Here is a 27,670-nt window from a genome sequence, read left to right as displayed (position 1 = left end):
CCCAAAATGATGCAATTAGAGACCGAGGTCTTCCAAACAGATATGAATAGAACCTAAACATAAAAGTCTACCAAACCCACTGTTTTTCTGGGATGGGCTGACCATCTAATAAGTATAGGGTCTTCCCAAGAGTCCCTCAACAGATTATGCTGGAACTCAATTCCTTTGGTTTGGTGGTGGGATTAGCCTCTGCCAATATCTGTCCCATAGAGAGCCTAATGATGATCAGCTGAACCTCTTGCCTAGTAGTTTTTATTTTATGAACTTACCACAGTGGTTTCAGTACATTTACTTCTTGAATAAAACAGTTTTCATGCTAAATAACCTACTTGATCATTAGGCTCTTCATATCTTTGTCTTCTCCTTCCCGCAAATCAAATTTGCTAGTTAATGAGAGCGAGATTTCTGTTTTTGCCATTTGACTCAGGGCATTCTCTTTGTTGGGATCACTGGAGTCCACTGCTCCCTCGCCTGCCATGAAAAGTAATAGAAAGTCACATTAGTGTTCAGTAATGAATATATTCACATCTCTTCTTCACAGACCCCTTATCAGGAAGAGCAATATGTATATACATGTATATAGGCTACTTTCACATGAGAAGAGTATGGTTAAATCTTGAACACAAGTTTAGTACCCTGTACTGAAGCATCAGAAGAATCCACGATGCTGACTGTGTGGATCATTTAACTCAGTCAGGTCAGGACACTCGGCTTTAAAATGGACGCAAGATGCTTATGTATTACGCCAATGCAGAACTATATGTGTTAGTATATCTTTACATAATTCCTCCAAATGTCGTGACGTCGTTGTGGTAAAAGTTTTAAAAAATGTTCCCATATGTGATTCGATTCAGGAGATTTTTTTTTTTTTTTGGATGTAGCTTCATTCAATCTACGAAGGCAAGTCAGAAATAATCACATTCTATCGCTTTTAAATTCCAAATGCATCATTTAATAACGTAGCTTAGTTGACTTTCACTGCACTTTGTCCAATTGTCAACAACCTTTTAGATTCCTTCATCGAAAAATACTTTAGGCTGAGCCCTGAATACTCTGCTATCTTCACCAGACATGGACCTTCATCTTTGTTGGATTTCTTTCACAAACCAATGATAATCCATCTCTCCAGTTCATGTGTACACACAATGGTGTCATTAGTTGTGGATGGACGTCCACCTCCTTTCTTTATGGCTGACACCTGTCAAACCCACCTTGAACTTCTCTATCCATTCTTAAACACTTCTTTGTAAGAAAACCCTTTCTCCACACAGCGCACAAAGTGTTCGATAAATATTGGCTTCAGACACCCTCATACCACAAAAAATGTATCATAGAACGCTGCTCTTCACTCATGCAAAGTCCAAGTGGGGCGGCCACTGTTTCTCACATTACAATCACAATTGAATTAACTTAACACATTCAGACCTGCGCAGCAGTGATTGGGGAGACCGTGATCTTGTACGGAAAGAACTAATAAGATAGTTATACAGTAGTTTTAATATAATGTGGCAGCACCCTCGTATCAATATATAATTGGTTTTGCTTATGGGATTGGATTCTATTTGCTTTATGAACTTGGTTTGATTTGTTTATCTGATTAGGGTGTATGCAAAATTCACTCACTAGGGTTTATACATCAAGGGGTAAGGTGCATCAAAGCCTTTGCGTCAGAATTCTGATGTAAAAGCTTTGAAATTTTGAAAATTTAGGCGTAAATTGGAGTTGCGTCTACATTTTGCGACTATTGACGTCTTCATTCCGGTTTTTCACAGCTCAGCCTAAATGGGCACAGCGGTGACAGAACAGGGTGCGAGCTGCAGCGGCTTTAGTGGGATTTGTGGCGAGGCGCACACAAAAAGGTCTAAGCAACTTGTTCAGTGCTGTTGATTTATTAGGAGGCATATGCTTCTTCAGGAATCAGAAGCGTCTGACTTCAGCGAGTCCCCTTATCAAATCAACGACAGTCTTGATGAATCATACCCCATGTGTCCAGAGTGAGGGCAGTGCTTCAATGACAACACACACACTGCTACAATGATCCTCTATGAGTCTTCAGGAAAAAAAATGGATTCATCTGCTTGGTAAGCATTAGAGACTGTAATTTCAGGGCAAGGTTGGCTTCCAGTTTGGGGTGGCTCTTGTCAGAGCAGGTGCTCTTCAAAACATTCAAGACAAGAATGAGATAAGGGAAAAATAGACCGGCAATAAATCTAGTTACTCAAAGAGGGAACACATACCATGGCCAAACCATGCCAAAAAAACATACCCAAGATTCCCAGCTGTTACAATTCATTATGAACACATTTTCTTGACCTCTATTTAATTTAAATTAAAATAAAAGAATGGCCTTCAAGAGTTAATCCTCTCCAAAAATCCATCCCTTTTCAAAGAGCACCCAAGATTTACCAAATTATTATTTTATAGGCTTTTGATTCCTTTTGCTTTATGTATATTAGCCATCTATTTCTGTAAAAGACTGGTTTTCTCTGGAAGTGCGTGTCCTTGTGTCAGAGAGGTTTCACTGTTTCAAAAGTAATAGCAACTAATATTCATCTTATCTTGTCCCCCACAGAACGCCAAAAGAGGAAATTATGTGACAACAGTAAACCACATAAGTGCAAACACACATATTAAATGCAAATAGATAGCTGTGTTTTACCAAGAAAAGACTCAACATCAGGCACGGTACCAAGCGCCTCGAGAAGCTCATGTAGAACGTCATTGTGGTCTGGAGAAATCGCATCCTGATGTTCTAAAAGCAGCTACAAAATAGGAAACACTGTCATGAGACTTTATTCACATGTAGAGTTACTGTCCCACAGAACGGATAATATATAAAATACATTTAAGAACATTCTCAGTGGAAAAACATGGATTTTTGTGAGTACTCACCGTAAAATCCTTTTCTCCGAGACGCTCATTGGGGGACACAGAGACTGTGGGTGTGTGCTTCTGCCGTCTGGAGGCCGACACTAAGTGTACAAAAAAAGAGTTAGCTCCTCCTCCGCCGCATACACCCTCGCCCCTAGGCCGGGCGTAACTCAGTTTAGTGCATAAGCAGTAGGAGAACGCGCCTTAAACTCAGGCAAGAAACTATATGTCTGAAAAAGGGGACCACCCTAAACCTTGTACAAGGATTTGTAAAACTCAAAATAAGTAAAAGCCAACTGGCTGATAGGGTGGGTGCTGTGTCCCCCAATGAGCGTCTCGGAGAAAAGGATTTTACGGTGAGTACTCACAAAAATCCATGTTTCTCCTTCGTCTCATTGGGGGACACAGAGACTGTGGGACGTCCTAAAGCAGTCCTCTGGGCGGGATCTTAACTCACCCAATCCATGCTAATTTGCGCCCCTGATTAGAGGTGCGCAACTGCTGCCTGGAGGATCTTTCTTCCCAGGCTTGCATCCGAGGATGCCTGGGTATGTACGTTATAATGCTTGACAAACGTATGTAAACTGGACCAGGTAGCTGCTTTGCATACCTGCTCCGCTGAAGCCTGGTGTCGTAGTGCCCATGAGGCACCCACTGCCCGTGCCGAGTGAGCCTTGATCCCTGCCGGAACTGGCGTGCCACTGATTTGATAAGCTTCTTGGACCGTCAGGCGAACCCATCTGGCCAAAGTCGCTCTGGACGCAGCGAGCCCCTTCCGCCGTCCCTCTGGAACCACGAATAGAGAGTCTGTCTGGCGGAATGGCGCCGTCCTCGCCACATACCTCCTAAGAGCTCTTACCAGATCCAGAGTGTGCAAAGCCTTCTCTACCCTGTGCACCGGTGCCGGGCAAAACGAGGGTAAGACGATGTCTTCGTTGATATGAAATGCAGACACAACCTTCGGCAAGAAGGGGGGAGCTGGCCTTAAAACTACCTTATCCTTATAAAAGGTTAGGAACGGTGGTTTACAAGATAAGGCCGCCAATTCCGAAACCCGCCTAATAGACGTTATGGCTACTAGAAAAACGACCTTTCTGGACAGGTAAGGTAAGGAGACCTCTTGCAATGGTTCGAAAGGGGCCTCCTGAAGGGCTCTGAGCACCAAATTCAGGTCCCATGATTCCGTCGGCGCCTTATAGGGGGGTACTAAATGTGCGACCCCCTGCATAAACGTCCTAACCTGCCAGACGGAAGCGACTTTTCGTTGGAAAAGTACCGACAGGGCCGAGATTTGCGTTCTGAGGGAACTCGGGGCCAACCCTGCGTCCAGCCCTGCTTGTAGAAAAGCCAGTACGTTGGGGATCGAAAAAACCAGAGGAGCCACTTCACGATCCCTACACCAACGGAAGAATACTTCCCAAGTCCGATGATACACCCTCGCCGAGGAAGGCTTTCGGGCACTCACCATCGTGGCCGCCACATCGCGTCTGAATCCTGCCTGTGTTAACAGCCAAGATTCAATGGCCACGCCGTCAAACACAGGGCCCCTAAGTTCGGATGGCAGATCGGCCCTTGGGACAGTAAGTCCGGCCGATCTGGAAGACGCCAGGGTACGTCCACCACTAGTTGGACCAGATCTGCGTACCAGGCCCGCCGGGGCCAGTCTGGGGCCAGCAGAATTGCTGGAACCTTCTCTCTCCTTATTTTCCTGATAACTCTTGGAAGCAGCGGCAGCGGGGGGAACAAGTACGGGAGACGAAACTGGCCCCACGGGAGCACCAGTGCGTCTGCTGCGATTGCCTGCGGATCGAGGGATCGAGCGACAAACCTTAGTACCTTGGCATTCTCTCTGGATGCCATAAGGTCCACGTCTGGTGTCCCCCACCGTTGGCAGATCTGCTGAAAGATCTCGGGGTGCAGGGACCATTCCCCTGCCGCAACCCCCTGTCGGCTGAGAAAATCTGCCGCCCAGTTTTCGACTCCTGGAATGTGCACCGCTGAAATTACCACGCGGTTCTTCTCCGCCCAACGTAGTACCAGTCCGACCTCGCGCATGGCTGCCTGGCTGCGCGTGCCCCCTTGATGGTTGACATATGCTACTGCTGTAGCATTGTCCATCTGGATGCGCACCGGCCGGTGTCTCAGGAAACACTGGAAATGTCGTAGGGCCAATCGTATTGCCCGTATCTCCAGAATGTTGATCGGGAGAATTACCTCCTGAACCGACCATCGCCCCTGGGCTATGTGACTCTGGAAAACTGCTCCCCAACCCTGCAGGCTTGCATCGGTCGTCACCACCAACCATTGTTCCGGGGGAAAGGGCTTCCCCTGGACCAGAGACGAGTCGCGAGTCCACCACCGGAGTGAACCCCGTACTAGCGGAGACAATTTGCACCGATGACTGAGAGACAGCAGCCTCCGGTCCCATGCTGTCAAGAGCGCATGCTGAAGCGGACGGAGATGGAACTGGGCAAACGGGATTGCTTCTATCGCCGCCACCATTCTGCCCAACACACTCATGCCATACCGGATGGATCTGGAGCCCGGCTGTAGAAGGTTCCGTATCCCTTGCTTGATTTTTTGCGCCTTGTCCTGAGGGAGGATCACCAGCCCCCGGGAGGTGTCGAAAATCATGCCCAGGAACACGATTTTTTGGGCTGGAATCAAGGACGACTTGCTCCAATTGATCAGCCAGCCCAGACGGGCCAGGGTATCCAGAGTAATATTGACATTGTCCTGGCACTCCTGAAACGACGGCCCCTTTACCAAAAGGTCGTCCAGGTAAGGTAACACCGTTATGCCCCGTGCATGCAGGATGGCCATAACCACCGCCATTATCTTTGTAAAGACTCTGGGGGCAGTGGCCAGACCAAAGGGCAGAGCCACGAATTGGAAGTGACGTCCTCCGATCGCAAATCGCAGGAACCTCTGGTGTGGGGGGAATATCGGAATATGCAGATATGCATCCTGCACATCGATTGAGGCCAGGAATTCCCCTGGATCCATGGCTGCAATGACCGAGCGGAGGGATTCCATCCGGAATCGCCTGACCCTGATGAATCTGTTTAGGATCTTTAGATCCAGAACCGGCCTCACAGTCCCGTCCTTTTTGGGGACCGAAAAAAGATTGGAGTAAAACCCCTGCGACTCTTCGCCCTGCGGCACTGGGGCGATAACCCCTTTGTGCTCTAGCGTCGTTACAGCCTGTAACAAACTCTCCGCCTGCGAATCTGTCTTGGAAAGTCGCGAACGGAAGAATCGCTGTGGTGGCCGTCCGACAAACTCTATCTTGTACCCGGACGATACAAGTTCTGCCACCCAAGTGTCGCGTGTCACTGCGACCCAAACGTGGCTGAACCTTAGTAGGCGTCCGCCCACCCTGTCGTCCGTAGGTACGGAGCGCCTCCAGTCATTTAGCTGGAGGCTTTTGGGGCTTGGCCCCCTTCGCTCTGGGTAAATGGCCTCGGCCTCTACCCAGCGGATTGGCCCTGTAAGAGACTTGTTTTTCCCTACTCTGGCCATCGTTTGCGGAGGAGTATGTCCTGGCCGGAGTCCCCCCCCAGGGGCTACGAAAGGGTCGAAAACGCCTTTGCGTTTGCCTGAATGCCGGGCAACTTCTCTGCTGCGGAAGGAAACTACTCTTCCCCCCTGTGGCTTCTGAGATAAGCCTATCCAGCTTCTCACCGAACAATCGATTGCCCTGAAAAGGCAATGAGGTCAAGGATTTTTTAGAGATAGAATCCGCTTTCCACAGCCTCAGCCATAATGCACGCCTAATGGCGATCGCATTCGCCGCTGCCACCGCCGAACACTCGGCCGCGTCCAGTGAGGCGCTGACAAGATAATCACTTGCCCCTGACATCTGATTTGCCACCTCTAAGACCTCCGCGGGCAGATCCCTGTCCTGGAGGGCCTTATACAGAGCTTCCCCCCACGAAACCATGGCTTTAGCCACCCAAGTCGCCGCAAAGGAGGGGGCCAGAGCCGACCCTGCTGCCTCATATACCGAGCGGGCAAGCCCGTCCATGAGGCGATCAGTTGGGTCCTTAATAGAGGAAACACTGGGTATTGACAATAGCGACCTAGATGCTAAACGTGACACGGGAGGGTCCACTACTGGCGACTCTACCCAAGCCTTATGGAGCTCAGGAGGAAACGGATACTTTGCCTGTAGCGCTTTTTGCATTGCAAAGCGCTTATCCGGGTGATCTCTATGTTTCTGGACTAGCTCCTCAAACTCCGGATGCGTGGCAAATCTTCTATGTGGTCGCCTGGATTTCTTAAAAGAGACCTTGTGACCTGAGGCTGTGGGCACATCGTCCTCGATCTCTAATGTCTGGTTGACTGCCTCAATGAGACTGTCCACCGAATCCTGGAACCCCAGACTTTCTAGATTCCAGGCTCCTTCCTCCTCTCCTTCATCCTGATCGCTCCCAGAGCTCAGTGACGGGGAACGGGATGCCCTAATACCCGCCGCCGAAGCCCCGGAGGGTCCGGCCGACGGGGAACGAACCCTCTTGATATGAGCTTGCCTGGTACTGGAGCGACCTCTAATGGTTGGAGGGTCCTGAGACGAGGACGAGCTCTCTTCCGCTGGCAGACCCCCCTCCCTACTCCCGCCCGGGCCCTGAAGGGATTCAATTGCCCTCGTAAGGGACAGCATAGACTGCGATAAGGACACCGCCCATTCCGGGGGGTCCTGACCCCTTGGTTCAGAAACAGTGGGGGGCTCCTGGGCGCGCTCCGACTCACAGGCTTCACAATATTTACCCGCCTGTGCCTTTGGCAGCCTGACCCCACAGGACACGCAAACCGCGTAAAGGAAAGAGTGAGCTTTTCCTTTTGCAGACATACTTGCACAGGCTGAAGGCAGAGTAGAAGGAGGAGGAGGGTAACCTCTTCCCTGACAAGCAGCGTGGTTCTCCAAACGGAGTTACACTCACCCACCGGCTCCTTGCGTGGATGCGATGTGTTAGGGCGGAAGTCTCTCCGGGATCTGCGCCTCTGACCTCCTGCCCTATATCGCGCGTCTCCACCATCGCCGCTGTCACCGCCGCGTCAGCGGGCGGGACTTCCGGCTACCACCGGAAGTCAGCGGGCGGGACTTCCGGCTACCACCGGAAGTCGGCGCGCGGCCTCGCGCGATACTCGCGCTCTGCAGTGGGGCCGCGGCCGCCGGCGGGCTTCCGGCCGCGATACACGCGGCGTGCGGAGCCCGGGTGCAACGCCCTGGCTACCGCTACCCACCAGCGCCAACTTGCGGTGCGCTCCAGGAGCGGATCCCCCATATACTAAACAGGTGAGCAGGGCCATCCGCCGTGCAGGCGCGCGCGGGGGGGGGGGGGGCTCTGTCGGTCTTACTCGCGGCCTCTTCCCCCTGTACGCTCTCACCTGCGCCTCCGATTCAACCCCCTGGACTCACTACCAAGGGGTGGACGGGTCCTCCATACACTGCTGTTGTAGGAGAGTAGCAACGCGGAGGCTGACCCCTGGTTCTGCTCACACGTGCTCCTGATGAAGTTGTGGGGAAACCGAGTCCTCTAATCAGGACGCGTTGCCCCTCTTTCGTTAAAAAATAGATGTCTGGAAAAAAGTCCCAGATGTGTCCCTCGGTGCGGGAGAGGACACGTGGAGGGTTACTCACACGTGGTCGCCCGTTGGTGATTTGGGGAGATCGGATCCTCTCTATAGGAACCGTCGCCCCTATCTTATCTTCATAGAAAAAAGGGAGGAAAAAAAAAAAAATCTAGTCTGGAACTCCAGACTGCGTGTGCCTCCATCAGACACTAAGCAAAAACTGAGTTACGCCCGGCCTAGGGGCGAGGGTGTATGCGGCGGAGGAGGAGCTAACTCTTTTTTTGTACACTTAGTGTCGGCCTCCAGACGGCAGAAGCACACACCCACAGTCTCTGTGTCCCCCAATGAGACGAAGGAGAAAGATAAATTCCACAAGCCTGAGCAATCTCCAGACCAGTGGTCCAGCATGCCCCGACTGATGAAGCCTTTACAAAACTAGGACTCCCCGCATATCCTGCAGCCACAGTTGTCATTTTACAACAGCTGGAGAACAATACTGATCAAATACTGCTGCTCTCAATAATATCTAATAGTAGTGCCCATACATTTTTAAAGGAAATTTCCTTTCATTTTTATAGGCTTATTGTGGCATTTTTCAGGAAAAAACTAATTAGGGTGGGACACATTTAATCTATTGTCTACCTTGAAAAAGTCTACGGGGAGAGGTTTGCAGACTTGATCAGGGTGTGTTATGACCCATTACTTTACATGCTGCTCAGCAATGAAAGTGAGATCTTATGGCAAGCCAATAAGTTGTCAATCTAAGCCCTAGTATTTTTGGAGTAGTGTAGGAGAATTGTAATTTTAAAAGCTTTTTTTTCCATTTTTTTAAATTTAGAAAGGAAAAAAAAAAAAAATTACTTACACAGCCGATGCCAGTTCAGCACTGCCTGTCTGCCACCTCGTCCCATCTTTATTGACAGGGTTGCAGTGGTGACTTCACCACTACAGGGACAATCCCAGGGGCAATGCTCAGACTGGTCCCCCGGGAAATCCCTCTAGTGGGCCAATGTGCAGGATTTGGACCCCAGATCCCCACCATCGAAATGAGCAGTTTGGCAGAGAACACTTGAACATGAATCAGCAAGACAGGTCAAGTCGATGGGTCTTCACTAAATCCACTCTACTGCTCCTTGTACACGATTTGGTTAAGCTGTGGCAGTATGCACAACGTAGTCATTTTTTCATTCACATTTAGGGAGAATGTGTTGGCTGAAATTTGGCAAACAGGACCAGGTAGTATTTACATTTAGCTGTTGAGTATCCCCCAAAATCAATGTTACTGGTGGGCTCATAGCAACTCAAGTATGAAGCTGCTGGAGGCAGCTACAGAGAGGCAGATTTAAAGTGGCACTTGGAAAGTAAGGTTGATTTTCATATTTTTGGATGCAAGCCTATCGAATAAAAGGCAATTAAACACAGTTTTCTTGTAGATTTATGTATTTTTTTTTAAATCTCCCACTCCCCTCCTGTTAGTTCATTCTTGTATATATTATTATTACATAATCACACCCTGAATTACTTGATTTAGCACCAGTCTGTAGCACGGATATCCAAAAATAAGTATAATCATTTAACAGATAACCAACAGCGAAACAATATACAAAATTCCTGTGCACAACAATTGAAGTAACCATGTAGTTTCCATTTGGTGCACCTCTGCAGGAGACTTAGATCCCCACCTTGAACTTATACCATAGATGCGGACCATGTGGCTCCTATGAGGCCCTGAAGAAAGCGGAGCCCACTCCAAATTAGCCTTGTACCTGTTTGTAATGGGCGTGAAATCCTTTAAAGGAATGTCGTTTGTGCTTCAAACAAGGGAACACTAAACATACTAAATTTATGAGGATGGAAAGGGGGCATCACAACTTCTCCACAGATGGTCAGGAGTTTGGAAAGGAGCGTAATTTTATATTTGTTAACCTCTCGACCTCTATGTTCACGTCTGTTTGACCCAAATAATTGTAGACCCATCTTAATGTTTTTGTCACATCATATTCATGATTTTAAGATTTTGTATGATGGGTATAGTAGAGAGGAATACCTTCACCCTTCATCTGTATGAAGATTTAAATTATTACTTTATTATTAATTAATGGCCTTCGGCTCCATCTCAAGGCGTGATGACTTCACAGATGAATGCTCTGTAGGAAGATCGATGATCTTCCTAATGTTACATTCGGTATTCACATCTGCTTCCAATTCACGGCAGTTCTTTTTCCTTGTGTTTTACTGACAGCTAGAATGATTAGGTGAAGCAATTGCGCAACTAAATGTAAAAATACTATGTGTGACTATGTTATACTAATTAGTAACAGCGCACATCAGCGTGGGATGTTTGCCGCTATAACATGCTTGAACCTCAGACTGAATAATGCTGAAAGAGCAACCAATGACACAATGTCGGTCACTGATCTCCTGGACACAAGCAGAAATGCATGTGGGTGTAATTCTTGCCTTACATTTCACTCACACCCTCCCCCTTAGATAAAGATTAATAGCTGATCTCCCAAAGACCCCAAAGTGTTGAGTCACTGTCTCGGCAGACATCTCTAATAATTTTGATGGCCAAAAATGTCGCCTTCATTTCTCCAATATCTAGTTTGGTAGAGATTTCCCAGTTCCTGTTAACTTCTGGTGCATACTGTAACCAGTATGAAATACCCAGGCTGGTCTCTTCAGCTGATTTGGATTTTCATTCCCCTATGTCCTTCTACTGATGCACCTTCACTCTCTCTCGCAAGCGTTTTACTAAATCTCTTCAAAAGGGTGAACCTACACTTACATCCCCCTCCTGTACACATTCTGTATAGGGTCTGGTTACACGTATCAGAATCCACGCAAAAATTCTTGTCCAATCTGTGGAAACTTCAAGTCTCATGAATGTGAACCAGGTTTCTGTAACCTCGATCACATGCAGTAGAAAAAGTCCACATTACTGTCTTTGAGACGGAATGTAGAATGATTTCAGTAGTTTCCACATGGAAAGGCCACGGGGCCCCACGGGACGATAAATGATTTCAGAAGTTTCCACTCGGAAAGGCCAAGGATTACCCTCATGGGATGATAATAGGTATTAGACCTACCGGTAATGATGTTTCCAGGAGTCCATCCTGACAGCACCATGGAGGACGTCCTCCTCCTCCTTACAGGGACAGGAAAAGCACACGAGAGGTTAAAAGGTCATGTCCCACCCCCTTTCCCTCAGTGATTTAACAAGTACCACAAGGTGGATGATGCTAGTAACAGTTTAATGAAACAATCATATTTACAGCATATGACATATCGTAATATAACATAGTATAACATAACAGGGAGGGAACTACCCGTACTGTCAGGATGGACTCCTGGAAACATCATTACCGGTAGGTCTAATACCTTATTTTCCAGGACGTCCACCTGACAGCACCATGGAGAGTACCAAAGCACCTCCTCAGGGTGGGATTACCGCCTGGAGAACTTTCCTCCCAAATGCGGTCTGTTGACCAGATAACACATAAAGCTTGTAGTGCTTGCAGAATGTATTAAGGTTGGCCCAGGTTGCTGCTCTACAGATTTGATCAACCGAGGCCCCCGCCCATTCCGCCCATGAGGCCGATACCGCCCTCGTAGAGTGGGCCTTTATGGAATCTGGCGGGCTGGCGCCTTCGGCTTGGTAGGCGTCAGAGATTACTGAGGTAATCCAACGTGCAATGGACGCCTTAGAGGCCTTTTTCCCTTTATTTTTACCCCCAAAAAGGATGAACAGGTTTGGGTCGATGCGCCAGCTATTGGTGGCCTCTAGATAGTCTAGAACTGCACGCCTCACGTCCAGCGAGTGAAGACGCTGTTCCTTTTTATTACGGGGATTGTCACAGAACGATGGTAACACTACCTCTTGGTTTAGATTTTTTGCGGAGGCTACCTTTGGGGTAAATGCCGGATCTAACCTTAGGATTATACGGTCATCTCTTATCTGAAGATATGGGTCCTTAGTGGACAGGGCCTGGATCTCCCCTATTCTTTTGGCCGTGGTAATGGCTACTAGGAAGGCCGTTTTACGAGTGAGAGCAGGGATGGTTATTTTCTCGCTGAGGGCGTAGGGTTCTGTACAGAGGAACCTGAGTACCAGGCCCAGGTCCCAAGGCGGGGTGAGCTGCCTAATCGTGGGGCGCAGGCGCTGCGTGGCTCTTATAAATCTGATTACCCAGGGATGTGAAGCTAGCTGGTAGTCGAAGAAGGCGCTCAAGGCTGAAATCTGGACTTTCAGAGTGCTGGGCTTAAGGCCTTTATTAAAACCTGCCTGCAGGAAATTTAGTATACTAGGGAGGTCAGGGGTGCCCGCCTACTAGCCTGTAGGGTGGATATGACCTGATCCGACAATCCCTTTGCCTTTAGGATGTCCCTCTCAGGATCCAGGCCGATAGGTGGAGTCTTGCTGGGTTTGGGTGGTAGATCGGGCCCTGGTGGATGATGTCCTTCCGCAGGGGTAGCTCGACTGGGTTTCCTACTGCCATGGCTCCTAGAAGGGGAAACCAGCTTCTCTTTGGCCAGTATGGAACGATCAGCATCACTCTTGCGTGGTCTTCGCGTATCTTCCTGAGCACTGCCGGTATGAGAGCTAGTGGTGGGAATGCATAAGCGAGGGATTCTCCCCAAGTCTGGCTCAGAGCATCTACGCCTTCCGGGTGGTCCGTCGGATTCAGGGAATAGAATCTGGGGACCTTCGAGTTTTTTCGGCTTGTGAAAAGATCTATACTGGGGGTCCCCCAACGCTGACAGAGATGGTCGAAGATCTCTTCGTTCAGTTCCCACTCTGTCGGGTGGATCCGTTGTCTGCTCAAGTAGTCTGCGACTTCATTCTGAGAGCCTTCTAGGTGTACTGCGGTCACAGATCGGACTGATTGCTCCGCCCACGTGAATATCCTTCCCGCTAGGGCCTGTAGTGGTTGATGTCTGGGTCCTCCCTGGTGCTTCAGGAATGCCACTGTCGTCATATTGTCGGATAGTATGCGGACGTGACGATTCTTTAGTACCGACTGGTTTCTCCGCAACGCTTCCCAGACCGCGAAGAGCTCTCTGAAGTTGGAGGATCTGGACCCGATGTCTACTGGCCATCTCCCCTGGAAGATCTTCCCTTCTATGTGGGCTCCCCAGCCCCACGCGCTGGCGTCTGTGGTGACTACCACATATGGAGAGGTTGTCCAAAGTACGCCCATCTGAAGGTTTCTGGACTGTGTCCACCACCGAAGGGACTCCCTTACACGTTCTGGCAGCCTTAGGGGTCTGTCTAGCGATGCCTGACTTCCACCTCACGAGGATCTCCTTCTGTAATGCTCTCGAGTGGAATTGGGCCCATCGGACACACTGAATGCAGGCCGTCATGAGGCCCAAGACCTCCATTGCCTCTCTTATGGAGCATTGACGTCTCAACAGGTCTCTGGTTCTGGCTTGAATGGTCATCTGCTTCTGCTCGGGTAGCCAGGATATTCTGTCGGCTGAGTCTAGAAGGACTCCAAGAAATACTTTTCTGGTCTCTGGTCTGAGGTCCGACTTCTCCCAATTGATCACCCAGCCAAGGAACTCCATTACAGTAATTGCTCGGTTTGTGTCGCGAATGAGCTTTTCTTTGGATCTTGCCACCAGTAGGAAGTCGTCCAGATATGGGATGATCACGATACCCTGATCTCTCAGGTAGGCCACCACTTCTATCACCAGCTTTGTAAAGATTCTGGGAGCTGAGGCCAACCCTAATGGAAGACACTGGAACTGGAAGTGGCAGGTCCGGGCCGGTAAACTGACTGCGAACCTTAGTAACCTCTGGGATGAGGGATGGATAGGGACCTGGTAGTAAGCCTTTTTTAGGTCTAGGGTACACATGACGGCGTCCCTGTCTATTAGGGGGATTGCGGATCGGATCGATTCCATCCGGAATCTTTTGTACCTGACCCAGGCATTTAGCGGTTTCAGGTTTATGATGGTACGAGCCTCGCCCGATGGCTTTGTGATTGAAAACAGGGAAGAGTAGTGCCCTCTTCCTCTTTCTGTGGGGGGAACTGGTACTATGACCTTTGAGTCTACCATGTCCTGTAGATCCGTCCACATTGCGGAGTCCTCCAGGACAATGGTGGGGGTAATATATCTCTCGGGGGGAGGAGACTAAAGTTCTATGCTGTAGCCTTCCGCGATGGTTCTGAGGACCCATTGATTGTGGGTGACTCAGGACCAGTTTGTCGCGAAGTGGCGAAGTCTTCCCCCAATACCTATGGCGTCATTGCCTCCTCGATCTTGATGTTGACGTGAATGGGTGACTCTTGTTCCTCCCACCTTGGCTGAAGGAGCTCCTTTAGGAGCTTCTATTGGACCTTGCCCGACCCCTGAATTCGGTCTGTCTCCTAGAAAAGGAGCCTCTCCGAAAGGGCTGGGGCCGCCTGGGTTTTTCCTCTGGGAAACCTTTATTTTTATCGGACACCAGCTCTAGAATGTTATCTAAGGCTGGCCCGAATACTCTCAGGCCCGAGAAAGGGATGGAGCATAGCTTAGTTTTAGAAGCATTGTCCCCCGACCAGGATTTTAGCCAGACTGCTCTTCGGGCCGCATTAGAGAGGGAGCTGTTTCTGGCTGCAAACCTTACTGATTCGGCCGACGTATCCGATAGGAACGCCGTGGCCGATTTCATGAGAGGAAGAGAAGCTAGGATCTCTGATCTAGGGGTCCTATTGGTTAGGCATTCCTCCAACTGCCCCATCCACAAAAACATAGACCTGGCCACCGAGGTGGCTGCTATGTTGGCTCTAATAAGAGCCGCTGACGTCTCCCATGCTCTCTTTAACAAGACGTCCGCTTTCCTATCCATCGGGTCTCGGAGACCTGATGAGTCTTCAAATGGGATGGCCGTTTTTTTGGTAACCTTAGCGACCGGGACATCTATTTTAGGGACTTCTTCCCATGCCCGGGTTTCCTCGGGATCAAAAGGCAGTCTATTTTTAAAGTCTCGGGAGAGTATCAACCGACGCTCTGCCTCCTTCCACTACTCCTGGACCATCGCTTTGATGTGTTCACTTACGGGGAACACTACCTGTTTCCTGGCCACTAGTCCTCCAAACATTAAGTCCTGTCTGGACTGCGGTTTAGGGACTTCTTCTATTTGCATAGTGTTCCTGACTGCCTGGACCAACTCGTCCGTGTCCTCCAGTCTGAACAGGTACTTTCTGCTCTGATCCTGTCTATCCCCCAGGATCTCGCCTTCTTCCTCCTGATCTGAGTCCCGGAAGTCAGACTCCTCACTAGGGCTTGCTTTTGACTCTGGGTCTGCCTCCCACTTTGGACGTTTGCGACTCGGCCCTGGGCTGGGGGACTGACGACGAGCGCAGCTGGCTGTAGAGGCCCGGACTTCCTCCCTTATCAGCGATCTCATTTCGGCAAGGAGGGATGGCTGTTCCTCGCCTATGACCCTTGAGGTACAGGGTCCGCACAGGGTCTTGTTATAGGTGTCTGGCAGCTTTACCCTGCATACGGGGCATCGGACTGATTTGGAGGTGGCTTTGGCCGGTTCCTTCACCCCCGAGGGAGATTATGCCGGGGTTCCCTTCTCCTAATAATACAGAAGGGGCTCTACTTAGATCTAGGTTGTGGGGATGGATGGGGGAGGGTGGTCTGCGCTATGCGCACTTACCCCTCCACCTGCTGGAGCATTTCCTTCCATCCTGGCGCGGTTCTATAGAGCGCTGTGGGCCTGCAAAGCGTGCGCTGTGGGCCTCTGAAGCGCGCGCTGTGCTGTAGCGCGCTCTGTGGACCTCCGTAGCACGCTCTGTGGACTTCGGCGGCACGCGCTGAGATTCAAGGCCGGCGTGTGACGTCACCGGATGTGACGCGCGACCTCTCGCGATAGGCCGCCTTCCCACTTCCTGCCGGGCCCTGCGCGCGACCCCCGCCTTGTTGGAGCCGTCGCTCTTCTCCCGGCGCCGACAGCGCCGATCTCCTGTTGGTGCCCCCCCGGCCTGTTGCTGCGGGGAGCCGACCTCCGCCTGCTGCGGCGGTCTGCTGCTCCTACCACGGGGCCCCGCCGTCGCTCGATATGGCGGCCTGCTGGAGGCCTCTCTCCTGCCTCCCGGCCTCCCATTCTTTCGTCGGTGCCCGTTCGGCCAGCCGCCTACGGGGAACCGACCATCGCCTGTATGGCGGTCCGTGCTGGAGCCGAGAGCCTCCCCTAGGGAGGAACGGCTCCCTCCAGGAACGTCGTCCTGCTCCTGGCCTTTGGGGCAGAGGGACTCCCCCTCGGAGAGTTTCGGCCCCGGGACCTCTTGACAGGGGAAGGCTTGGACTGGCCGCACGATCCCCTGAGCCCCTCCGGTAAGTCTCTCGTGTGTCCCTCCATGCAGGGACAGGAAAAACACTGAGGGAAAGGGGGTGGGACATGACCTTTTAACCTCTCGTGTGCTTTTCCTGTCCCTGTAAGGAGGAGGAGGACGTCCGTCCTCCATGGTGCTGTCAGGTGGATGTCCTGGAAAATGGGGCTAATCCTTGTGGGAATCTGCAACACAGCAGAAATCTGAGAGTCACATACCCCTTACTGTGGTCATGAGATGCCTTCTTTCATAAACAGGACAATCAGACCAGTCTATTAGATAACTCAGGCTTTGAACACCAAGTAAGAAAGATTTAGAATCCAATCTTCACATATATTATATATAATATTCTATTTCATGGATGAAAAGGACTGTCGTAGCATACTGTACGTACCGAATGTGTATTGATAATTTCTTCTATTGAAATGTATATTACAGGTTTGCTTAACGTGATCAAATCAGAAAATTCATCAATATTGAATTTCTCCTCGGGTTCAGGAACTTCACAGGCAGCTTGAAAGAATTTCCTAGAAAAGATTGAGATGAAAGATTTGCGGATTGGGACTTTTTTTTTGTTTTTACTTTATAACCAATAGATGCTTATTGTAAAGTAATGCAATTTCCTTTCATACTGGTGAAAAAGTGACTGGTTTGGAAACCCACAGAAACTTTGCGTGGACTTACACTGGCCGATCAACAGTAATGATCATCTTTAGGAACTCTCGTTCCACCATAATCAGCTAGTATATACAGGCCAACAATTACCCAATTTACCCAACAAATGAGCAAAATGCTTATTGAGTGGGTGAAATGATTTTGAAGCTTAGTCAAAAATCAACGTTCTTGGCAGCACATTGTTCTATAAACAAGGCATGTGCTGCCGAGAACAATGACAATCTATGGACACAGGACGATTGTGTTAGTGATAGTTCTGTATGCATGTCAGCCTGTTCAAGCTATTAAATGACCCCCAATCGTCTTCTATCTTGCTGACCAGCGGCCATTTAACACTGCGCGTCAGCTAGTCTACATGCACCCATAGAAAAAGGTTGCCGAGTGCAGCCAAAGAAAGCTAAAAGCAGGAATCTGATTAATAGCTTTGAACAAATTTTCTATCACTTCCCTCCACAAATTTTTGTGATGTAACCCAAACCCGCCGATATCACATTTGTATGGGGACTTCCCAACTCTCCCCAGAGAGAAGATAGTGGGAAAATAAAGATGGGGTGATGGAAATTTGATAGCCTGATCCTTTTGATCTGATTTCAGAGGAGTCTGGAGCAGACACGTCTCTTCCGAGCATGGCCAACTTTAGATATACAAAAATTGAGGATAATGAATAGCAATTAAGCTAATAACGGTCTACAGATGTTGATTGACAAATATATTACAAACAGATATTCACTTTAATAAATGAACCACCATATAAATCACCAACCTGAATTTCTGGTACGTCTGAGATAAGTAGCCGTTCATTGAGGACATATGAGCATTTTCGCCATCAAAAAGTTTATTAGAAGCAGCGTGTTGAAGGACTTTCGCAACTGAACCCAAGTTCCTCCTCTGGTCTGAATGAATCTGCCCTCCTGCTGTCATGTCAATGATGTCAAATCCATCCGGAGCTACGATGGCAGGATTCATGTACCGGTAATAAAGAAGGTTTCCAACAATCTAAAAGAGAGAAAAAGACATGATGCAACTGCCAAGGATACAGACTGTGTCCATGAACTACGGTAAGTTATTGGAGTTGAGGCTCATTCAGACGTCCATGCAAATCAGCTCAAGATCCGCAATGCATCCCGACCAGAGCCTGACAGCCTCATAGAAATACACGAAGCTGTCAAATCAGGTCGGGAAAGCCTTGGCCATTCCGTGCATTAGAGGTTTGTGCTCGAACTGATTTGCACGGACATCTGCAAGAAGAACAATTGTACCACGAAATGGCATTTTCACACAAATAAATGTTTTATGGTAAAAGTATTATGTGGATTAATCAAGGACTTCTTATACTGATGACTGTGTAATGCTCACAGATGTCTGGACCAACAAGATGTAAAATTCTGTTCTATGAAGCACAATTCAACTATCACTTTATGCAATTGAGACCTCTGCAGGTGTAAGGAGGCAATATGTTCCAAAGAGAAGACATTTTAGACTTTTGTGAAGAGTTGACCCATCGATAAACAAGAATATTTTAAAAGCAGGAAAACATTAATACCCAGAAAAATAAAAGTGCGTGACAAGGCTTTACACACCGTAAATTCCCACCGGCTTGACAGGGGTGTGATGGATAGGTCTCAGAAAAGGAAGCTTTACTGTCTCAGTACTGCTGGGTTATGAAAGATACTTTACAAAGTTTGAAAAAGTATAAGTATAACGTAAATATAAGTTGTGGACGTCCTAAAAATGACTCCTAAGTGAGTGGTTGATGTTTAAACTACTGGAAAGCACATATTAGTTTCCTGTGGGAATTTTCTGTATGTTAAGTCTAGGATTGAGTGGGTGAGCTCATTATACAGGCTGGGTATATACAGTCGGGAAAATAAGTATTTGATACACTGACGATTTTGCACGTTTTCCCACCTACAATGGAGAGGTCTGTAATTTTTACTGTAGGTACATTTCAACTGTGAGAGAGAGAGAATCTAAAAATAAAATCTAGAAAATCACATTGTATGATTTTTAAATAATTATATTGCATTTTATTGCATGAAATAAGTATTTGATCATCTACCAAGCAGCAAGAATTCTGGCTCTCCCAGACCTGTTGGTTGTTCTTTAACCCCTTAGTGACAGAGCCAATTTTCAACTTAATGACCAGGCCAATTTTTACAATTCTGACCATTATCACTTTATAATTCTGGAACGCTTTAATGGATCCCGCTGATTCTGAGAAAGATTTTTCGTGACATATTTTATTTCATGTTAGTGGTAAAATTTCTTTGATATGACTTACGTTTATTTATGAAAAAAAATTTGGTGAAAATTTTTAAAATTTTGCAATTTTCAAACTTTTAATTTTTATGCCCTTAAATCAGAGAGATATGACACAAAAATACTTAATAAATAACATTTTCCACATGTCTGCTTTACATCAGCACAATTTTGGAACCAACTTTTTTTTGTTAGGAAGTTATAAGGGTTAAAAGTTGAACAGCGATTTCTCATTTTTACAACAAAATTTACAAAACCATTTTTTTAGGGACTAATTCACATTTGAAGTCACTTTGAGGGGTCTATATGATAGTATATACCCAAAAGTGACACCATTCTAAAAACTGTACCCCTCAAGGTGCTCAAAACCACATTCAAGAAGTTTATTCACCCTTTATGTGCTTCACAGGAATTGAAGCAATGTGATAGGAAAAAATTAACATTTAACTTTATTTTTTTATTTTTTTTTTACAAACATTTTACTTCAGAACCAATTTTTTTTTTATTTTCACAAGAGTAAAAAGAGAAAATGAACCACAAAATTTTTGTGCAATTTCTCCTGAATACGCCGATACCCCATATCTGGGGATAAACCACTGTTTGGGTGCATGGAAGGGCTTGAAGCGGAAGGAGCACCGTTTGACTTTTTCAATGCAGAATTGGCTGGAATTGAGATCGGACGCCATGTTGCGTTTGGAGAGCCCCTGATGTGCCTAAACAGTGGAAACCCCTCAACTCTAGCTCCAACCCTAACCCCAACACACCCCTAAGCCTAATCCCATCCCTAATTCCAACCCTAATTCTAACCCTATCCCTAATGGAAAAATTTAAATAAATATATTTTCTTTATTTCATTATATTTCCCTAACTAAGGGGGTGATAAAGGGGGGGAGCTATTTACCATTTTTCTTTATTTTGATCACTGTGATAGAGTTTATCAGTGTGATCAAAATGTATGTTCAATGAATGAATGGAATTTGCCGGCCGATTTGGCGTGCGCACTGCGCATGTGCCGGCCAGTTTCTTCCAGGAAGAAGATGGCGGCGCCCACCAGAGGATGCAGGAGGGCCCAAGGACTACCGGGAGGTACCAGGGGGATTGGGGACCCTATTTCTCTCTCCTCTGATGTGCGATCAAGTTAATGCAAAATCACTGCTTTTTTTTTTGCGGTCGCCATTATACGGTTAATAACGGCGATCGCAAAAGCGGGGTGGGTAAAAACCGACCCAAATCATGTTCTCTGGGGTCTCAGCTAACCCCAGCAGCTGAGACACCAGAGAAAATCCAACTTTGGGGGGCGCTATACACTTTTTCTGAGGTTTAAGTACCATTAACTTCCGCCGATAAAAGGCGTACCCGCTGTCATTAAGGGGTTAAGAAGCCCTCCTCTACTCTGCACTTACCTGTATTATTTGCACCTGTTTGAGTGTGTGGACAGATGTATTTTATACAGGTAACGAGTTGAATCACACTCCAACCTCTCCACCATGGCCATGACTAAAGAGCTGTCTAAGAACACCGGGGGCAAAACTGTAGACCTGCACAAGGCTAGGATGGGCTACAGGACAATAGGCAAGCAGCTTGTTGAGAAGGCAACAACCGTTGGCACAATTATTAGAAATTGGAAGAAACACAAGATGACTGTCAATCTTCCTCAGTCTGGGGCTCAATGCAAGATCTCGCCTTGTGTGGCAAGGATGAAAGGTCTGAGAAAAGGTCTGAGAAAGGTCAGGAATCATCCCAGAACTACACGGCAGCACCTGGTAAATGACCCAAAGAGAGTTGGGACCACAGTCTCAAACATTACCGTTAGTAACACACTGAAGTCATGGATTAAAATCCTGCAGGGCATGCAATGTGCCCCTGCTCACACCAGCACATGTTCAGGCATGTTTGAAGTTTGCAAATGACCATGCAGATCAGGGGCCTTCAACATGTAGCTTGGGAGACACATGTGGCTCACGGTCCCAGGAATTGTGGCTCGCAACTGTCTGCCCACTTGGTGTATTAGGTCCAGGTCTAGTAAACAGGTATGAAGACTACATCTCAAAATGGTGAATCTTTTGAGCAGCCCTGCACAGGAGAGCAGATCTGGATGCACATATACTGGTCTTAGGGGTTTAGAGATGTTTTAGGTATGGAATGCTGGAGAATGAAACTACCTGTAAGAGGAGGTTCTTGAAGCTGGATGTGACAGTGTGCTGGGAGTCCTTGATGGGAGAATACTGAATTGAGGCATTGTGGGAGCCCCTGGACCTCAGTGTACTGCTTTGGAGTGATTTTTGTGGAAAAGCTTCAATCATTATACCCGTACTGGAGGCTTTGGTTGACACTACTTTGAGGTGGACAGGAGCAGGATGTTGCTCGTGACCCCCTCTCAGAGCTGAATGTGGATCGCGACTCTCTCTCAGTGCTGAATGTGACTCTCAAGGTCAAAAAGGTTGGGGACCGCTGATGTAGATGATCCAGAGGCAGAACGTCATGAGCTCAGATGAACGTCATGAACTCAGATGAGACTGAATAGAACATTTTGGTATCAACTCCATGTGCCGTGTTTGGAGGAAGGATGAGTAGAACCCCAAGAACACCATCCCAACCGTGAAGGATGGTGGAGAAAACATCATACTTTAGGGGTGCTTTTCGGCAAAGGGGATAGGATGATTGCACCATATTGAAGGGAGGATGGATGGGCTCTAGCATCGTGAGATTTTTGACAAAAACTTCCTTCCCTCAGAAAGAGCATTGAAGATGGTTCGTGGCTGGGTCTTCCAGCATGACACAGACCTGAAACACACAGCCAGGAAGCCAAGTAGTGGCTCCATAAGAAGCATGTCAAGGTCCTGGAGTGGCCTAGCCAGTCTTCAAAAAAACTTTGGAGGTAGCTGAAACTCAATGTTGCCCAACGACAGCCCAGAAATCTGAAAGATCTGGAGAAGATCTGTATGGAGGAGTGGGCCAAAATCTCTGCTGCAGTGTGTGCAAAGTGGGTCAAGAACTACAGGAAACGTCTGACCTCTGTAATTGCAAACAAAGGTTTCTGTACCAAATATTAAGTTTTGTTTTTCTATTGTATCAAATACTTATTGCATGCAATATAACGCAAATAAAATATGTAAAAATCATACAGTGTGATTTTCTGGATTATTTTTAGATTCTGTCTCTCACAGGTGTAGTGTACCCAAAATAAAAATTACAGACCTCTCCATTCTTTGTACAGTAGGTGGCAAAACTTGCAAAATCGGAACTGTAACAGATACTTATTTTCCCCACTTAATTGCTGGTGAAGTGCTCTAATTGCGCCAAATGCACAGTTGTGTGATTAGAGCGAACTACTACTCCCTTAAACCTTTATTTGCTTTGGACAGCGAAGAAACATTAGCAAGAAATAAACTTGATATGTCATTCAATTTATACACACCTCACTCCTCTACATCTAGATTTTTGTTTTCCCTTATCTAAGGGACTTCCTGACCTGTTACATACAGACTTGCATAGAGAAGGAGCCATGCACAGGTCACAATTGTCCAGAGAAGTTTAGTCTCCATCTCCTTACAGACATTGTGACAACTGATAAGAAAACGTACTCTGACAAGGCCTTATTCGAGCATGCTCGGGTGCTAACCGAGTGTCTTCGGCGTGCTCGAAAAATATATTCGAATCCCCTTAGCTGCATGTCTCGCGGCTGTCCCAACAAACAGGCAATCCCTGCATGTGTTGCGGTTGTGGAAAGCTGCGAGACATGCAGCCGCGGGGACTCGAATATATTTTTTGAGCACGCTGAATACACTGGGTTAACACACAAGCATGCTCAGATAACACCTTATCAAAGGATGTTTGCTCATCACTTGTCGCAATGTCTGTAAGGTAAGGAGATGGAGACTAAACTTCTCTGGACATCACAGCAGCATCTGCTGCCTTTATCAATTCTGTTCTTCAGTAGATCATTGAGATAAAATTCTTCGCCTTCATATCTTGGAATAATTGCTAATAAACTAGAGAATCATAAGTAAAACAACCAACCTTTAAGAGTTCATCTTCCGTAGCATCAGGAAATTTTTCATGTAGGGAGTTCTTCAGAACTTTTGCTACATATCGCATTCCATAACTTCAAACAAAACAAAACAAGGTGGAAAACTTTTATTTTCATAACTTGCAGAAATTTTTATTGCTCATTGGCAAACTGGAAAATTGAAATTATAAGGCTTTTGTTCCATGGAACACTCTGCTAATAAAAAAAAAAAGATTACTAACGCGAGTGTATCATAAATAATGAGGATCGATATAATTCAGGTGGTATGGTTCATCTATCTCCTCATAGAATATGATTACCGATATGTGTAATGTACTGTATGTATGGTTGTCCACTTCACTGGAGAACCACGATTCATGCTGCGTACCAAGGTTCAGTGCCTGGTTCATGCTGCCTATGTCCAGGGACCAACAATCATTAGACAGGTTCCCTTTAAAGGGAATCTGTCACCTACCCTTGATGAAAATGAGGTTGGTCCGGTCCGATGGGCGGTGTTCCCGATGTGTGCCGCCTCCCCATCCTTACCCACCTTCCGCAGGTTATTGCTGAATTGGAGTAGGTGTACGCCATTTTTTGCGCGTGCGCCCATCGGACCGGACTCGTTTTCATCGCCCGCCAAAGGGTAGGTGAGAGATTCCCTTTAAAGGGAATCTGTCAGTAAGAACTTAAACACATGCTAAAAAGGAAGAAAGAAATGTTTATCAAATGGAAAGAGATTTATCAAACAGAAAGTTAGTGAGGGAATACTTTTATATCATAAATGATTTCAAGTCTCCAGGTCCAGATGAATTACACCCCAGAGTACTGAAGGAGATAGCAGAAGAAATTTTTGAACCACTCTCCATAATTTTTGAAAATTCTTGAAGATCAGGAGAAGTCCCAGAAGACTGGAGAAGAGCAAATGTTGTTCCTATCTTCAAAAAGGGGAAGAAGGGGGACCCAGGGAACTATAGGCCGGTGAGTCTGACTTCTATACCAGGAAAGATCTTTGAACAAATTATTAAGCATGTATGTACGTACCTTTATAAAAATGAAGTGATTAACCAGAGTTAGCATGGGTTTGTAACTAATAAGTCATGTCAGACTAACTTAATTTCCTTCTATGACAGGATCACTGACTGGGTGGATCAGGGAAATGCTGTAGATGTAGTATATCTTGACTTCAGCAAAGCGTTTGACAAAGGACAAGGCAACTGTTAGGTGGATTCATAACTGGCTTAGTGATCAAACCCAAAGAGTGGTCATAAATGGCTGCACATACAGTTGGAAGAATGTCTCAAGTGGGGTACCACACGGCTCTGTTCTGGGCCCTGTATTGTTCAACATCTTTATCAATGATTTAGATGAAGGAATTGAGGGTACACCAATTAAATTTGCTGTTGACACAAAGTTAGGAGGGTTTTTAACAGGGAAAAATGCAAAGTACTACACCTGGGCAATAAAAATGAAAAAAGCATATACAGAATGGGAGGAATAGGGCTAAGCAACAGCACATGTGAAAAAGACTTGGGTATACTAATAGATCATAAACTGACCATGAGTCAACAGTGTGATGCAGCAGCAAAAAAGGCAAATGCAATTCTGGGATGTATTAACAGAAGTATACAGTCTAGATCACGTGAAGTTATTATTGCCCTCTACTCCTCTTTGGTCAGACCTCATCTGGAATACTGTGTCCCGTTTTGGGCCCCACATTTTAAAAAAAGACATCAACAAACTGGAGCAAGTTCAGAGAAGAGCGACCAGAATGGTGACCAGTCTGCAAACCATGTCCTATGAGGAACGGTTACAGGATTTGGGAATGTTTAGATTGCAAAAAAGGAGAGTGAGAGGAGACTTAATAGCTGTCTACAAATATCTCAAGGGCTGTCACATTGCAGAAGGATCACCTTTATTCTCATTTGCACAGGGAAAGAGTAGAAGCAATGGGATGAAACTGAATGAGACGAAACACAGATTAGATATTAGAAAAAACTTTTTGACAGTGAGGGTGATCAATGAGTGGAATAGGCTGCCTCGAGATGTGGTGATTTCTCCTTCCATGGAAGTCTTCAACCAGAGGCTGGACAGACATCTGTCTGGGATGATTTAGTGAATCCTGCATTGAGCAGGGGTTGGACCAGATGACCCAGGAGGTCCCTTCCAACTCAACATTCTATGATTCTAAGATAAACCCCCCCACAACCGCATATGTGGACATGCATGTCTTTGAAGTGTAAATCCATCGATACCTTTAGATCTTCTATTTGTTGCTGTATTCCACGTAAATTAGCTAATTCATTTACATGCAAATGAGACGTTAGATGCTTTGGATGTGACACAGCATTTAGAGAGCCACTGCTTCTCAAGGTTGTTTCCTCACCCAGCATCAGCCTTTTTAGCTTTATAGATAGCTCACTGTGTGTGCAACATCAGGCACAGGCAACAATCCAGGCTGCAGCTATAATGAGGCGATTTGAGCCAGCTGCTCAAGCGGCAGGCAGCAGGGGGCGGCATTATGCGCTCCTCTACCCACAGCACCTACAATTTAGCCTCTGCACGCTGGTGCTGCGGTCGTGCAAGAGGCTTGTAATCAGGGCCGCCATCAGGGCATTACAGCCCATTTTGTTCATGCTTCTCTGCGTCATCATTACCCACCCAGCCTGCCTGCCGGCCCCCCCCGTGCACCATGGTCCATCGCTGACCCCTGATGTGATGTCACACGCGGTTCTGCTCCACTTCCTAGTTCCTGAGCAGAGTGGGGAGCACGTGGGATGCAGGGAAGACGATGGAGACTGGAAGGCAGCAGGATGGAAGGCAGAGTCACGAGGCGGCGAGCAAGCAGGGACCAGGGTAAGTAGTCTGAATATACCCACTTCCAGCTCTGTAGCACTGCATACATCCTACAACTCCGGGCACTGCAGCTGCACTGCATTAACAAATGCCATTCACTCTGCAGCACAGAAAGTATTAAGTTACGTACCGGTAACGGTATTTTTCGGAAGCCCATGACAGCACCACGAGAGAGGAGATCCGCCCTTTAGGAACAGGAAACCTACAGACAAAAAGGGCGGCACCTCTCCCATGCATCAGTTGGATTACAGAGCTTGAGAGGCTACCATGGTTAGTGGCACAGCATATATACAATCTATTACATCCTATTTACAATTTATATATAATCTTTACTCCAAATAAAGGCAAATCCGTGAAACAATCTTCTAAGAGGAAGGAGTGCACCCCTATATGTGAGCAAGGGAGGGAACTAAGGGTGCTGTCATGGGCTTCCGAAAAATACTGTTACTGGTACGTAACTTAATACTTTATTCAGACTCCCATGACAGCACCACGAGAGAATTACAGAGATGTAAACTAACTTAGGGAGGGACTACAGCCTACAGCACCCTTAGCCCAAAGGTGAGATCCGAGGAGGCACCCATATCTAACCGATAGTGGTTAAAAAAGGTGGAAGGAGATGACCAGGTGGCCGCCTTACATATCTGGTCAATTGACACTCCAGATCTTTCCGCCCAAGATGACGCCATGACACGAGTGGAATGCGCCCTCAGGTTCTGTGGAGCCGGACCGCCACCTGTTGTGTAAGCCAGAGAGATAGCCTCCCTAATCCACTTTGCTAACGTGCGTTTTGACATCCTAAACCCTTTCTTAGGTCCTTGGAAGGATAAAAATAATGCGTTCTCTTTCCTCCAAGGATCAGTGGCTGCTATATATTCTAGTAGGCATCTTTTAACATCTAACGCATGAAGCTTCTGCTCTTTAGGGTTGGTAGGATTAGGGAGGAAGGAAGGGAGAACTATCTCTTGTGTCCTGTGAAAGTGTGATGCTACCTTGGGCAAGTATGCTGGGTCCGGTTTAAGGATTACTCTATCATGTAAAAACTCTGTATAAGGGGGCAACCTGGAAAGTGCCTGCATATCACTTGTCCTACGTG

General features: G+C 47.1%; 1 protein-coding gene across 3 annotated transcripts in view; it reads right to left on the bottom strand.

Annotated features, from left to right (window-relative positions):
- Window positions 1-27,670, bottom strand: part of IQGAP2 (IQ motif containing GTPase activating protein 2) — a 401,653-nt gene that overhangs the window by 18,776 nt on the left and 355,207 nt on the right. For all 3 annotated transcript variants that reach the window (XM_073584112.1, XM_073584115.1, XM_073584113.1), the window contains 5 exons: window positions 23,733-23,817; window positions 18,217-18,449; window positions 17,173-17,305; window positions 2,660-2,762; window positions 330-471 (listed from right to left, as the gene is read on the bottom strand). In XM_073584112.1, the coding sequence (XP_073440213.1) occupies window positions 330-471; window positions 2,660-2,762; window positions 17,173-17,305; window positions 18,217-18,449; window positions 23,733-23,817 (696 nt within the window). The remainder of the gene's footprint in view (window positions 1-329; window positions 472-2,659; window positions 2,763-17,172; window positions 17,306-18,216; window positions 18,450-23,732; window positions 23,818-27,670) is intronic.

This window comes from Dendrobates tinctorius, unplaced genomic scaffold (genome assembly GCF_039654945.1).
Source record: "Dendrobates tinctorius isolate UK_male_01 unplaced genomic scaffold, ASM3965494v1 ptg000083l, whole genome shotgun sequence".
Classification (NCBI taxonomy): Eukaryota; Metazoa; Chordata; class Amphibia; order Anura; family Dendrobatidae; genus Dendrobates; species Dendrobates tinctorius.
The sequence above is the reverse complement of the archived record's forward strand: the minus strand, read 5'-3'. Positions and strand labels throughout refer to the sequence as shown.